The sequence below is a fragment of the Hyaena hyaena genome, unplaced genomic scaffold (assembly GCF_003009895.1).
Source record: "Hyaena hyaena isolate Hyena2069 unplaced genomic scaffold, ASM300989v1 scaffold_215, whole genome shotgun sequence".
Lineage (NCBI taxonomy): Eukaryota > Metazoa > Chordata > Mammalia > Carnivora > Hyaenidae > Hyaena > Hyaena hyaena.
In genome coordinates this window covers 151,717-167,011 of record NW_024080846.1, presented here as the reverse complement: position 1 = coordinate 167,011, position 15,295 = coordinate 151,717, and the positions used below count along the sequence as shown (strand labels likewise).

Sequence of the window (15,295 nt, the reverse complement as noted above, 5' to 3'; positions counted from 1 at the left end):
GGAGATTGCTTTCGGTAGTGTGAAAATTTTAATAATATTGATTCTTCCAATCCATGAGCATGGAATCTTTCATTAGTTGGTGTCGTCTTCAACTTCTTTAATCAGTGTTTTAGTTTTCAGAGTACAGGTCTTTCACCTTCTTGGTTAAGTTTATTCTTAAGTATTTTATTGTTTTTCGGTACAATCGTAAATTGAGTTGTTTTAATTTCTCTATCTTCTACTTCATTGTGTGTGTACAGACACAAGCAAATTTTGCATATTAATTTTATATCATGCAACTTTTCTGAATTCATTATTACTTCTATAGTTTTTTTGTGGAGTCTTTAGTCTTTTCTATATATAGTATCATGTCCTCTGCAAATGGTGACTGTTTTATTTCTTCCTAACCAGTTTGAATTTCTTTCATTTCTTTTTCTTGTCTAATCGCTATAGCTAGAATTTCTTGTAAGAAGTTGAATAAAAGTGGTGAGTGGACCTTCTTGTCTTGTTCCTGATCTTAGAGGAAAAGGGCAATTTTTCACCATTGGATCTGATGTTAGCTGTGGGTTTTTCATATGTGACCTTTATAATGTTGAGGTATATTCCTTCTAAACCTACTTTGTTGAGATTTTTCATAAAAAGTTATTGAATTTTATCAAATGCTTTTTCTACATTTTTATCCCTCATTTTGTTAATGTGGTGTATCATCTTGATTGATTGGTAAATATTGAACCATCACTGACTGCATCCCCAGAATAAATCCCACTTGATTGTGGTTGAATAATCCTTCTCATGTATTGCTGAAAGTGATTTGCTAATATTTATTGAGGATTTTGCATGTATGTTCCTCAGAGATATTAACCTTTACTTTTCCTTTTTGTAGTATGTCTGTGTGGTTTTGGTATTAATCCAATGCTGGATGTATAGTGTGTATTTGAAGCTTTTCGTCTTGTATTTTTTGGAGGTTTGAGGAGAATAGGTGTTAATTCTACTTTAAAAGTTCAGTAGAATCCTGGTCCTCGACTTTTATTTTTTGGTAGTTTTTTGAGTACTGATTTAATTTCATTACTAGTTATTGGAGTGTTCAGATTTTCTATTTCTTCTTTTAAAAAATTATTTTTGAGAGAGAGAGAGCATACATGAACAGGGGAGAGCGGCAGAGGAGAGAGGGAGAGAGAGAGAGAGAAAGAGAGAGAGAGAGAGAGAATGAGAGAATCTCAAGCAGGCTCCATGCTCAGTGTGGAGCCCAACATGGGGCTCGATCCCATGACCCTGGAATCACAACCCAAGCCAAATTAAGAATTGCTCAATGACTGAGGTGTCCTTAAACTTTCTATTTCCTCTTGGTTCACTTTCGGAAGATTGTATGTTTCTAAGAATTTATCTGTTTTTTTCTGGGTTATCCAATTTGTTGGTATATAATTTTTCATAGTAGTCTCTTATAATTCTTTGTTTTTCTGTGGTGTCAATTGTTATTTCTGCTCTTTCATTCTGACTTTATTTCTTTGAGTCCTGTCTTTTTTTCTTGATGAGTCTGGCTAAAGGTTTATCAATTTTGTTTATCTTTTCAAAAAACTAACCAGCTCTTGGTTTCATTGATCTTTTCAGTTGTTTTTGTTAATTTTTTAGAATTTATTTCTACTTTAATCTTTGTTCTTTCCTTCCTTCAACTGACCTTGATCTGTGTTCTTGCAAGCTGAAGTGGGTGGAAACTTGGGAGGGGATCCCAGGGGTCTTTGCACAGAGTACAGAGCTGAAGCTGAGGTGGGTGAAGGTCATGTTGTCCCAAGGCACTCCATGCATAGGGTACCTTGTCAAGGTAACTAAAGCAAGGCAGGGCATGGGCTGGGGGTTCCCAGGGCACTCTGTGCAGGGGTTGCTCTTGTAGGGTGGCTGGAGCTGAAGTAGGTGTGAGCTGGGAGGTCCCAGGGCATTCTGAGCTGAGTGGCCCAGCAAGCCATCTATAGCCAAGGTGGTATGGGCGTGGGGTGTTCCCGGGTGCTTTGCACCTATGTCAGTTGGTCAAGATGATTGGGGATGTAGTGAGCACAGACCAGGGGTGTCTTTGTGTGGGTTGGGCCACGTTTGTGGGATTGCTGGGGATGGCATGGGCTAGGGACCTGGGACTCACTGAGGTAGTAGACCAGGTAGGGCACCCAGGCCCCCTTCCTGTCCATTCTATCAAGGTGGAAAGGGGATGCAAATCATGGTTCTTACCAGCCCCTCCAGCCCAAAGAAAGTTCCAGTAGCTTCCCTGCCATGAGGCAAGATTCTAAGGCTAGTTCTTTTATATTCTAGCTGCTCTTTTAAACCACAGCTTTTTATCTCTGCTGACAGGGTCCAAGGCTAGTATGGGCCAAAGACCCAGGTGTCACTGAGGAAATTGGTCAGCTGTAGCATCAGGACCCTGCTCTCACCTATGCTATCAAGGTGGAGGGGATATGTAAACTCACCAGCCTTTCTGACCAATAGAGAGTTCCAGCAGCTCTCCCAGTATTTGGCAGAGTTCTAGGACTGGATCTTTTATATTATTTTATATATCTTTTATATGTTGCTCTGTTAAATTTCAGCCTTTTTCCCTGTTATTTCAGGGCAGATGAATCTGCTCATGGTCCCTCAGTCCTATCCCTCCCCACTAGAGCATCAGTGGTAGAAGTTTCCTTTGTTAGCATGTCTCTACCCCTCTTGTGATTCTCTTTATGGTCTTTCTTTCATTGTGTAGAAGCCATTCAGTCAGTACTCAGTTCTTTAGGAGAAATTTCTCTATAAATAGATGTAAATAGATTTGGTGTGTCCATGGAAGGAGGAGAAACCAGGGTCTTCCTAAGTTGCCATCTGTGACTGGAACCATTCAAAATTCCTTTTTTCTTGATTGTAGGATACTAGGAAACAGAGACAAGGACTTAATTGTGGAAGAAGAGTTAAGTCAAATGCTCTTTGGATTCCTTATCAGTATTGCATTATAGATACTCTTTCTTATTTTTTTCACATTGGGTAGGAAATTAAGAAAGTAAACAATTTAGAGGATAAAGACAGAGCTATGGCTATATATATTTCTAATAATATAACACCATTTGAATAATTTTGCTGTTTATTTTCTGTTTGGTGCAGAACAAAGTCTATAGGTTTAAAATGAGGAGCTCTCTTTTTAATCAGATCTACCCCAGCAACTTTTTAATGCTATGTAATTATAAACCTCCTTAGGTATCACATTATAATTTCCGAAGTGATTTTATTATCTCTGTAATGATTATTAGAATTATGTATTGTAATTTACTTAATCTTTTTTTTCTTTCAGCTTCTAGAGGTGCTCCATTTGCTTGTTATGATGAAGTAAACTCAAGAGGAGATAGATATGGAAACTGTGGCCGAGAGCATTGTAGATACGCGTATGTATTTAGAAAATTCTAATTTTGTTTGGGATGTTGGTTATATATTGCCAAGATCCAAGAATGTATATAATAATATATCTTAGATCTTATTATATGGTAATTTACCACATATTTCTTTGTTTCGTGATCTGAGCTGAACAGTGTTACCCATTGCCTGCAAATAACATGTGTTCAGTGCCTATAATGTTACAAAAATGATATTTGTAGTGAGAATTATTTATCACATTTTACTAATGAAAGAATTGAAAACTAGTGATAATTTGCTGAAGTTTCAGAAGCTAATATAAGACAGATCAGGGCTGTTAGGCTGCAAAAATAATTTTTCCCTTGCCACATAGCTTCACAAAACAAAAAGAGTCACATCATACATAAATCAGTGTGCTCAAAAAATTTGTTGAGAGAAAATTGTTGAAATCTGGATTTAAATTAGTAATTCACTTTTTTTTAAACTTAGGTATATCTATGTTATTTCAGTAAAAAGAGAATGTTTTTTTCTGCCTTATGCTTCTAGTAATCTTCTCTGTGGAAAATTAGTTTGTGCTTGGCCACACAAAACATTAGTATCACGTGAAAATTTATCTGTGATTTACACACATGTACGGGAGGAAATATGTGTATCTACATATCGAAACAGAGAAAGGATATCTAAAAATTCAGTGACAACAGTTGAGAGTCCTCAAGAAAGAGATGACACATTTGTAGAAGATGGCACTGTGTGTGGTCCTGATATGGTAATTAGAACTACAAATTTTCAAGTGTTTTAAGAATATTTTTTATAGTTGTACTCATTTTGATCATATACCAAACAATTCATTTTTAAACAGATTATTGAGCTATTATTTACCATAAAAGTTACCCATGATGTGTACAAATCTTTGCTTTTGATTAATGTATGGAATTGTACAACTATCACCACATCCGGTTTTAGAACATACCATTCCTTCCCCAAATTTCCCGCTTGCCCATCTATCCGCATAAGCAACATTTCCAATTTTCCCAGTTACTAATATCTAACAATAATATGGTACATTTGTTATAATCAATGAACTGATGTTGATACATTGTTATTAAATAAATTCCATACTTCATCCAGATTTCTTTTACCTAATTGTCTTTTCCAGGATCCTACCAAGCATACTACATTACAGTTATGTATCCTTAGGCTTCTCTTGACAGTGACAGCTTCTCATAGTTTCTTTGTTTTTGATGACCTTGACAGTTTTGAGGAGAACTGGTCATATACTCTCTGTAGAAAGTCCCTCAAAGACTTATAAGATTTATCTGATGTTTCTCTTATGATTAGGCTTGGGAGGAAGACCCAGAGGTAAAGTGTCCTTTCATCATATCATTATCAAGTGTACATACTTGTTGATGTTAACCTTGATGACCTGCCTGGGGTAATGTTTGTCAGATTTGTCACTGTAAAGTTACCCTTTATTTCCCTTTCCATGTTGTACTTCCTTGAAAGAAGTTACTGTGCATAGTCCATACTTCAGGAGCAGGAAGTTATGTTTCACCTCTTGGGGACATGGTAGTCTGAATGGGAAATGGTATTTAAGAACCAACATCTAGGTATTAATTGTGCTTTTTGCTACTGGAAAATCACTGCTTCTGGTCCCATCAACAGACAGAACTAGGAAATCTATATCTTTATAATATTCATGTATATGTAAACATACAGATAAATATATATGAATATATGGTATATGTATATATATTCACACTCAGATTATGTGTGTGTGTATGTATATATGTATATATATTTCTATGTATATCTACATTAAAAATAAATGAGGTCAAAATTATACTTTCAAATTAAATCCACAATATAGGGTTCATTCTATCCTCCTACTTTTTCATATTTGTGACTGTTTTTAAAAAAAAACAAAAAAATAAATAATAAACAAAAATATTTTATTCAAGAATTATTTGGGTAATCTATGTGATATATTTAGATTATTTAGTTGAAACATAGTAAGCTTTGGGATTTTCCCTTGTCCCAGTTCATTTTGTTTTATTTTAGTTTTGATATGTGAAGTATAAAATGATTTTTAATATTCAGAACTATATATGATTATGCTCATTATTTTATCCTTCTACTTCATTCCCATCCCTGCAAACTTTCTATCTCATTCCCATTACTCTCCCCTACTCCCAATAACTGATTCGATTTCTTCACTAGTTATGGGTCTGTTCAGATTTTCTATCTCTTCCTTTTGAATTTTGGTAATGAGTGTGTGTTTAGGAATTTGTCCATTTCTTCTAAGTTGTCCAGTTTGTTGGCATATAGTTTTTCATAGTATCCCCTGATAATTACTTGTATTTCTGAGGGGTTGGTTGTAATAAGTCCATTTTCATTCACGATTTTGTCTCTTTGGGTGCTCTCTCCTTTCTTTTTGAGAAGCTTGGTTAGAAGTTTGTCAATTTTGTTTATTTTTTCAAAAAATCAACTCTTGGTTTCATTGATCTGTTCAACTGTTTTTTTTGGATTCTCTATTGTTTATTTCTGCCCCGATTTTTATTATTTCTCTTCTTCTGCTGGGTTTGGGGTGTTCTTTTAGCTCTCCTTCTAGTTCCTTTAGGTATGCTGTTCAATTTTGTATTTGTGCTTTTACTAGTTTCTTGAATTCTTCAAATTCTTGAAATACTAGTTTCTTGAAGTACATGCACTTGAAGAGTGCAATGTACTTTCTTCTTAGGATTGCCTTTGCCGCATCCCAAAGAGTTTGGATAGTGTATTTTTATTTTCATTTGTTTCCATATATTTTTAAATTTCTTCTTTAATTGCCTGATTGGCCCATTCATTCTTTAGCAGTGTGTTCTTTAACCTCCGTGTTTTTGGAGGCTTTCCAGATTTTTTCCTGTGTTTGATTTCAAGTTTCATAACATTGTGATCTCAAAGTATGCATGGTATGATCTCGATTCTTTTATATTTATGGAGGGCTACTTTATGTCCCAGTATGTGATCTATCTTGGAGAATGTGCCATGCGCACTTGAGAAGAAAGTGTAATCTATAGCCTCAGGATTTAGGGTGCTAAATAAATCTGTCAAATCCATCTGGTCCAAAGTGTCATTCAAGTCCATTGTTTCTTTAGTGATTTTCTGTCTTGTTGATCTATCCATAGCTGTAAGTGGAGTATTAAGGTCCCCTCCTGTTAGCACATTCCTATCCATAAGATTGCTTCTGTTTGTGATTAATTGTTTTTTATGTATTTGAGTGCTCCCGTATTTGGTGCATAGACCTTTATAATTGTTAGTTCTTCCTGATGGATAGACCCTGTAATTATTATATAATGCCCTTCTTCATCCCTTGTCACTGCCTTTACTTTAAAGTCATGTTTGCCTGATATGAATACGACTACTCCAGCTTTCTTTTGACTTTAAGTAGCATGATATATATTTCTCCATCCCCTTACTTTCAACCTGAAGGTGTCCTCAGGTCTAAAATGAGTTTCTTGTAGACAGCAAATAGATGGATTTTGTTTTTTTATCCATTCTACTCCCCTGTGTCTTTTGATTGGAGCATTTAGTCCATTTACATTCAGTGTTATTATTGAAAAATATGGGTTTAGAGTCATTGTGTCCTTTGTGGGATTCATGCTTGTGGTGGTGGTGTCTCTGGTACCTTGTGTTCCATGCAGCATTTCCCTCATAGAGTCACCCTCAGGATTTCTTGTAGGGCCGGTTTAGTGGTGATGAATTCTTTCAATTTTTGTTTATTTGGGAAGACTTTTATGTCTCCCTCTTTTCTAAATGACAGGCTTGCTGGATAGAGGATTCTTGGCTGCATATTTTTTCTGTTCATCACATTGAAGTATTCTCTGCCATTCCTTTCTGGCCTGCCAAGTTTCAGTAGATAGGTCTGTAACTACTCGTATAGTCTCCGTTTGTGTGTTAGGGCCCTTTTATTCCCCAGCTGCTTTCAGAATTCTCTCTTTGTCCTTATATTTTGCCATTTTCACTATGATATGTCGTGCAGAAGATCCATTCAAGTTACGTCTGAGGGGAGTTCTCTGTCCTCTTGGATTTCAGTGTCTATTTCCTTCCCCAAATTGGGGAAGTTCTCTGCTATAATTTGTTCAAGGACTACTTTGGTGCCTTTCCCTTTTTCTCCCTCTTCTGGAAGTCCTATGATACAGATATTGTTCCGTTTGATTGTATCATTCAGTTCTCTAACTCTTCTTTCGTGTTCCCGGATCAGTTTATCTCTCTTTTTCTCGGCTTCCTCTTTTTCTATAATTGTGTCTTCTAATTCACTTATTCTCCTCTCTGCCTCTTCAATCCGTGCATTGGACTCCTCCTTTTTATTATGCATCTCATTTATAGCATTTTTCAATTTATCACAACTATTTTTAAGCTCCATAGTTTTTGTAGAAATAGCTTTTCTGATGTCTTCTATGCTTTTTTTTCCCAGCCCAGCAATTAATTTTATGACTATTTTTCTAAATTCTTGTTCAGTTATGTTGCTTATATCTATTTTAAGCAGCTCTTTAGCTGTCATTTCTTCCTGGAATTTCTTTAGAAATTCATCTCATCATTTTGGCTAGCTTTCTGTCCCTTTTTAGTTTTAAAAGCTTGTTATGTGCTCTGCACCTGCAAGTACTGCTGTATTAAAGACTGCCCTAAAGACAGTCAATGAGCCTTCTCATTAGGGCTTGTCCATTCAGGAAGTGTTCTTTTAATGGTGTCTCTTAGTCTCTCTTGTTGTTTGGTTATTTTATTTCCCTACTCTTAGTAGTATTTGGGACTCTCCACCATGTGTACTTTGGCTTGTTTCTTGAGGTTGCCTTGGAAAAGAAAACAGACAGACAAACACACAGGGAACAAAGGCACGCAAATGCACAGACAAATCCAATAAGCGAGCAAACCAAAAGGGAAAAAGAAACAGAAAGTAAGGAAAAGAAAAGAAAAGAAAAGAAAGAGGCAAAAAAAAAAAAACCCCAAAAGACAAAGGACAGTCTAAAAGCATAAAACCAGAATTCCCAGCGACAAATAGAGAGCAGGGTGTATGCAGTGCTGATGGATGAGCATACACATGGAGAGAAATGTCAGGGTGGGAGAAAGCGAAATTGGACGATGACCAGGCAGAGAGACTAAGAGGATTAATTCAGAGAGAGAAAGAGGAGAATATGGTAGGAGGCGAGGAGAAAGAAACAAAGATAATGTTACTCAGAGAAACTATATAGTCTGATTACTCCAGAGAGAGAGATAGAAAGGTAGCAGTATAGGTGTATTATATACATCTAGAGAAAGGATTAAATGTAACTGTTTAAGCAAACCAATGACCAGAGTGCCCAGTCCAGCATAAGGGAGGGATATGAATGAGACAAAGGGAAAATATATCTGAATAGAAAGAATTTATCTAGAATTAATCACGGCAGTGCGTCAATGTTGGTCTTGCCCTGGGCTGCGGGCGGGGGGAGGGGGGGAGCTCTCTAGGGTGATGGGCGTGGTTTGATGTAGGCAGGTCTTAGCCTCCACTGAGGTGCTGCTGGCCACTCCCTGAGGTCCCACCTTGGTGGTTGTGGGGAGTAAAATGGCAGCGCTCTAGTCCCCTCTGGAACCAAGCACTTGCATATCACTTCCTTGGGTCCAATCTACCTGTCCTGTGGATGCAGCCAAGTTGGGCTGTGTTCTATGTCCCAGGCCCCACCTCATTTCTAGGTCCCAGTCTGCAAGCTTTATTGATACTGCCGAAACACAGTCTCACAGGTCAGCCACTTCTATGCTGCTGGGGATCCAGCAGGGAGAGCAGTGGTGCAGCCTTGGGACGGCCTCTTCCCCGCTGGAGGTGAGCCAGAAGAGCAGTGGCACAGTTTCTTCTGGCGCCGCCTGGGTCCAGGGCACCCAGTTCAAAGTCAGCACCCCAGCTAGAACTAAGAACACTCTCTGTCCCGAGCCGAGGTTTTTCTCTTCTCCAGGGACAGTTCTATGAGCAGTTTCAGCTGCTCTTTTCCCCTCAACTCACCATGGCTCCCTACGAAGGGGGCTCCCTCACCTCCCTCCATGTCTCTAGGTCCCGGTCCATTTTTATCTTCCCCAGTTCTCACTCGTGCACTTATGAGGTTGCCATTCCAGTGGACTCTGTCTCTTTTTCTTCCCAAACTCCTGCAGCTCAGTGTCCTATGGCTTCAGGCCTTCTCTGTTCGAGAGATGGGGGCGAGCAAAATGCATGGAGCTCCTTAGTTCTCTGCCATCTTGCCTCCCAAATTTATTTCTATATAATACATTTTGATAATAGTCCATGAAAATAACCAAAGTTTCAGTCACATCTTGCTCATCTGGAAGCATGTGGAATACAAATTTGATCTGTGGTCTCTCTCCTCTTCTATTCTAAAGGATATTTTCTCAAATCACTTTTTTCCAGTGTCCTGGTCCTCCTCTTTCTGCATTCCTGGTTGTTATTATGATCCAAAGACAAAATTTACTCCAAAAGTAAAACCCTTTCACAAAGTATTGAATTTACTGAAAAAATTTTGATAAATGGAAAAAGTCACAAAAAGTAATGCCATAAATTAGAACGGTGTAAATTCACACATTAAACATTCCTTTTCTTTGAAGGCTTTTCAGCCATCTCATAGTTGGGAGTCTCTCATTGGCCTCTTATCTCAAATAATTATGTTATCCTTGCTGTTCTCTTTCTCCTCACTTTTTAAAATCATGGAATCTTAAACTGTTTTCCTTTGCTGCTCATACTCATTATATTAAGACCTCAACCTCCCCCCTTATAGTTCTCAACCTTAACTGCTTGCAATAATGAGGTGCACCTTGCCCCCGGAGATTTTGATGTAAACGTCTCGGATGCAGCCCAGGTATTTTTCAAATGCATTTTAGATAACTCTTGAACTCCAGGAAGTAGTCAAATTATTCTTCCAGATATTTCCCTTTTTAAGAGAGTTTCTAGTGCTAAATGGTAATAAAACAAAGTTTCTAATTTCTCACCTGTGATTATATCTTTACAATCTGAAGGCACATAGCTTATTTCTCATTTATTTCAATGTTTCAATTATTACCTTTCTTTGTATTTTTATGCCAATTCTTGGTAATATGAATTGTGAAGTTTTCTTGTACTTTTCTTATGTATTATCCAGGCACACAATCTGATTATTATGCCTGTTTTTCATTCCCTTTTGCTTTCAGTACTGTGTCAACTTTACCTGTGTAGAAATTCAATACCAGGTAAATCATCAGACGTGCAATTCTTCTCATCATTGCAATAACCGTGGAGTAAGTAATTTCAATTTTCATTTTAAGCAACATGCTTTAACATTTCAGTAAACGGTTTGGGGACTTTTTAAAAAATCATTTTCATGCTGCTAATAGTCTATAATTTACAGCTTCAATCTTATATTCTCAAGAATTCTTGCCAAACCGTTTATTAGAGAAGATAGATGGAAACATTTAACATGACTCTGGATGTACAAAGTATTTAGTAAATAGATGGCACAAATGTGCTATATGAATTATTATATAACCAAAATATCTTATTTTCACAGAGAGAATGTAGAAACTAGTAAACGAAAGTCATTAGAATTTTATCGCTAGTCTTGCTCATTAGAGTCTGGGCTGTTCTGTGAAACTATCAACTCCATGATAATTAGTGGCATGTTACCAGTATTTGGGTCTGGCTGTGGAAAGACATGAAGAATTTTTTTAAAAATTGTTTTGGCAGCAGAAGCTAAATGTACTTAATAAAGTATGGATAATTTCAAGAGAAAATTTGTGAAAATTTATTGAATTTGTCTATTTAAGTTAAATTCTCTGGAATGGATAAATTCTCTGAAATAAATTCTCTGTTGAATAAGTATAGATTATTCATTGGTCTCTGCTGAACCGTCTTCATCCCTAAAAAACATTCTATTTTCTGATTACTCCAGATTTGCAACAATTTAAATCACTGCCATTGTGCAAATGGGTTTGCCCCTCCCGAATGCCTGGAGAAGAAGGGAGAATTTGGAAGTATAGATGATGGACACGTTCCTCTATCTGGTTAGTGTCTTTTAAATTTCATTAATCAAAGACAATATGTAAGAGAAGAAATTAAAGTATAGATGCCAAGCTATATTGCAAAGCAACTGATACCAACAAACATAGTTTTGTTTTATTTGTAAGATTTTTAAAAATCTAAGATAGTAGAAGTTTGTTCTGTACTTTTATGTTAATATTGATGTGGTTTACTAACAAAAAGTACACCCAATTAAGCGTTAGACAATTTAAAAGTAGAAATTCCAGTGCAGAAAAATTTGACTAGTTAATTTAGATTGTTCACTTTGGGTTGTCGCATATATTTCTGGTTTAAAATAGTGTTTGTTAGTCATCATTGTTATAGTAATGCCATCAGAATCTTTCAGGCTATCTTTTATTCCTTTCTGCTGTATTATAAGGGCTTTCATCTAATCTTTAGAAATATCCTCTCTAGAATCTCTCCCCTGAGTTTCCTGAGAAGTATTTTGAGATTAAGCAGGCCTAGGTATGACTCAGTATATCTGGTATATATACCTAGGTATATGACTAGGTATGACTAGAATAACTTGGAGTCAGAGGCTATCCACCCACACACCTTTCCTTTTGGGGCAAATAATGAAACTCCTTGGCAGATTTACATGAAGCTTGGATACTAGGGGAAAGGCAAACCTGGGGTGACCAACTCTTTACAGAGCTAACACACAGCCAAGTTAGATGGTATTTCAGAGTCCCCCCCTCCATAAAAAGGGAATCATAATTTAACATGTAACATATAAGTATATACATATTTATTTATGTATTTTTTATTTTCACATAAATATGTGCAAAATAGATATTTATTTAAAATTATATTATTCTGTATTATTTATTGTTTTGTTACATAAATGCTCTTATTTAAGCAAAACACCAATAGAACTCATTACCAGTGTCAAATGATAATAGTCTATAGTACAATAAATTAAGCAAATAATATATATGTGCCAAAATATAACAATACTTAATAATGATTATTTTATAATATATCCTTCAACATGGCAATTGATGTTTACCTCTTTTTAAAAAGTCTTTACTGGATATTTAACTTTTATAGGCTACCTTATTGTATATTATTAAGATTAATAAATGTAAGACTTTTCAAAAGGACAGTATAAATATAATAGGATTAAATATATGCCCTATGTTTAATAAAATATATTTAATAAAAAATAACAATTACACGATTCTCCTTGTCCTATGATATGGTCAGGTATAATTTTGGCTCTTTGTGTTTAATTGTCCAATTATCCTTCTCTGAATTGCTTGCAGACTTTCAGACATCCTTCCTTTAAAGCAGCAGCAAAATGGAATAGAGCCAATTATATAATTCCTTTTGACTTGAAGCTCTGCTGTATCAAGCCACATTTACTGAATTCAGGTGTCTGTCCATTCTGATAGCATCAGCCAAGGACCTTTTCAACAAATGTATTTGCACATGGCATACTTAGGGCTTTATTTACTAGACACCTATGAGATTTTTCGACTTGTAGAGATTATTTTGCAGGTCTCTAAAAATTTTCATTAGCTTTGTTTCTACAGGTGTCTTCTGGTAGACCAGGCATGTATGAGTCAGTTAGAGTTGCATATTTAAATTCATCATAGAGGCTACCCATTTCAAAAAGTCTCATCATTTTTAAACAGTGCAAAGCACATTGAATGTCATAAGTAAAACCTTTTTTTTAGGAGAACATGGCTTAAAACATAGAAGTAATTTGAGTTTGTGAAATCTAAGTTTAATTACAAATAAATTAAAATTTTAATGAAGGTACTGAGAAGGTCCTGTTTAACTTCTTGCCTTTTTCTAGTTACATTTTTTTGAATTCTAAAGCAGCCTTATTTCCAAAAATATGAGTCGTTTTTTTATCGTATGAGTTGATGTCACAACCTATGTGAAACATAGGTACAGTCAGTCCATTTTCCCCCTCTAGGATCCACATATTATCAAATGGTTTCAGAGAAACATCATGTCAATTTGTTTTTACTGCAACCTTTCTTTCTATTTGCATACTCAATGTATTGAAAAGTTAGAGAAGTACATTCTTATTGTCCAGCATTTGAAGAAAAAGGTATTATGTCAGGCTAGTATTTTTTTTTAATGTTTTATTTATTTCTAGGAGAGAGAGAGAGAGAGAGAGAGAGAGAGACAGCGCGAGCAGGGGAGGGTCAGAGAGAGAGGGAGTCACAGACTGAAATAGGCTCCAGGCTCTGAGCTGGCTGTCAGCCCACAGAGCCCGACGCGGGGCTCGAACCCACGAACCGTGAGATCATGACCCAAGCGAAAGTCAGACGATCAACCAACTAAGCCACCCAGGTGCCCCTAACACATTTTCTATAGCTGGTAACACTAAGAGCCATCTTGTACATGTCCACTTCTGAGGAAGCATCACCTTCCATTTCATAAAGTTTAAAAAATCCAATTATGAGCTTCTGCACACTTTGAGGAAGCTAAAAGTGACCAAAAGCTTTCATTATGAAAGCCTCTTTGTCACAGGCAAACATATCTCACTTCATTCAGTATTGTGTCCAAGGTGTATAGGATATTTAGCAGGTAAGATCTTTTCCTTGTCTTTGATTAAAAGTTTATAGACTGAATGGGACTTGCAGAAGTTTACATTTGCACTGCCTGCTAAATATGCATACAGATGAGCAAAGTCTAGTTTGGATTTGAGCAAGATAACAAAATTTCTATAGTTTCATTAAAATTTGTATAGAAATTAAGAAACTTATTTTAAACTTCATTTTTTAAATCAAATTACTTAACAGTTGGAGAGATATTTTGCTGCCACATTCACTTGGTAAGATATGACAGAATCCTTGCTACACTCAGGAGGCCAACAGATGTTATTAAAATTTTCACATTTTTCTCCACAGGACATTTTAGGGTAATTAGTGAATCAGGAAAAGTGGAATGAGTGATAGGGCAGTGAATGTTTGTTCCTATAGTGTACCCAAGCTAATTTACTAGTTATTTTTGTCATGACTTTGGTCGCTTTTGGGGAGAGGAAAGTGTTTTGTTGGTTTTGATTTGGGATACAAAAAAAAATGTAGTTGATTTAAACATACTTCCTTATTTTATCCAAGAAATTTGAGATTCAGTCTCCAAATGTGCTTTCACATCCCTATTGCAAATTCCTTTTTTACTGAGATATAATTGTCATTAGTTTCAAGTGTACAACATTATTAAATATCTGTATACGTTGTGAAATGATTGCTATAAGTCTTGTTAGCTCCATCACATACATAGTTAGTAGGCTTTTTCTTTCTTGTGATGAGAACTTTTAAGTTCTAGTCTGTTAATAACTTTCAAATGTGCAATACTGTTTACTTAGTTACAATGCTGTACATAACACTCCTAGGATTTATTTAGTTTATAACTGGAAGTTTGTACCTTTTGACCCCCCCTCATCCATTTCATTTACCGCCACCCCCACACCTCTGGCAACCATCAATCTGTTCCCTGTTTCTATGAGCTTGTTTTTTCCCCCCACATATATGTGAGATCATATGTGTATGCGTGTACTGTCTTTCTGTCTAATTTCATTTAGCATAATGACCTTGAAGTCTATCCATGTTATTACAAATTGTAAGACTTCATTCTTTTTATGGCTGAATAATATTCCATTGTACATATATAACCCCATTTTCTTTATCCATTCTTTCATTGATGGACATATATGTTGTGTCCATTTATTGGCTATTATAAATAAAGCTTCAGTGAACATGGAGGTGCATATATAGTTTTGAGTTAGTGTTTTCATTTTCTTTGGCTATGTACCCAGAAGTGGAATTGATGGATCATATGGTAGTTTTATTTTTAATTTTTTTACCCCCCACCACGTGATTTTCCACAGGGGATGGACCTTTTTACATTTTCACCAACAATGCATAAGCGTTCTCTTTTCTACATGTTTTTGCAAACACT

The 15,295-nt window shown here is 36.1% G+C and overlaps 1 protein-coding gene across 4 annotated transcripts in view; it reads left to right on the top strand.

Annotated features, from left to right (window-relative positions):
• The window catches only part of LOC120238650 (disintegrin and metalloproteinase domain-containing protein 5-like), a 109,252-nt gene that overhangs the window by 78,026 nt on the left and 15,931 nt on the right, over window positions 1-15,295 (top strand). For all 4 annotated transcript variants that reach the window (XM_039242501.1, XM_039242500.1, XM_039242503.1 and 1 more), the window contains 4 exons: window positions 3,278-3,368; window positions 3,883-4,102; window positions 10,513-10,599; window positions 11,250-11,361. In XM_039242501.1, the coding sequence (XP_039098432.1) occupies window positions 3,278-3,368; window positions 3,883-4,102; window positions 10,513-10,599; window positions 11,250-11,361 (510 nt within the window). The remainder of the gene's footprint in view (window positions 1-3,277; window positions 3,369-3,882; window positions 4,103-10,512; window positions 10,600-11,249; window positions 11,362-15,295) is intronic.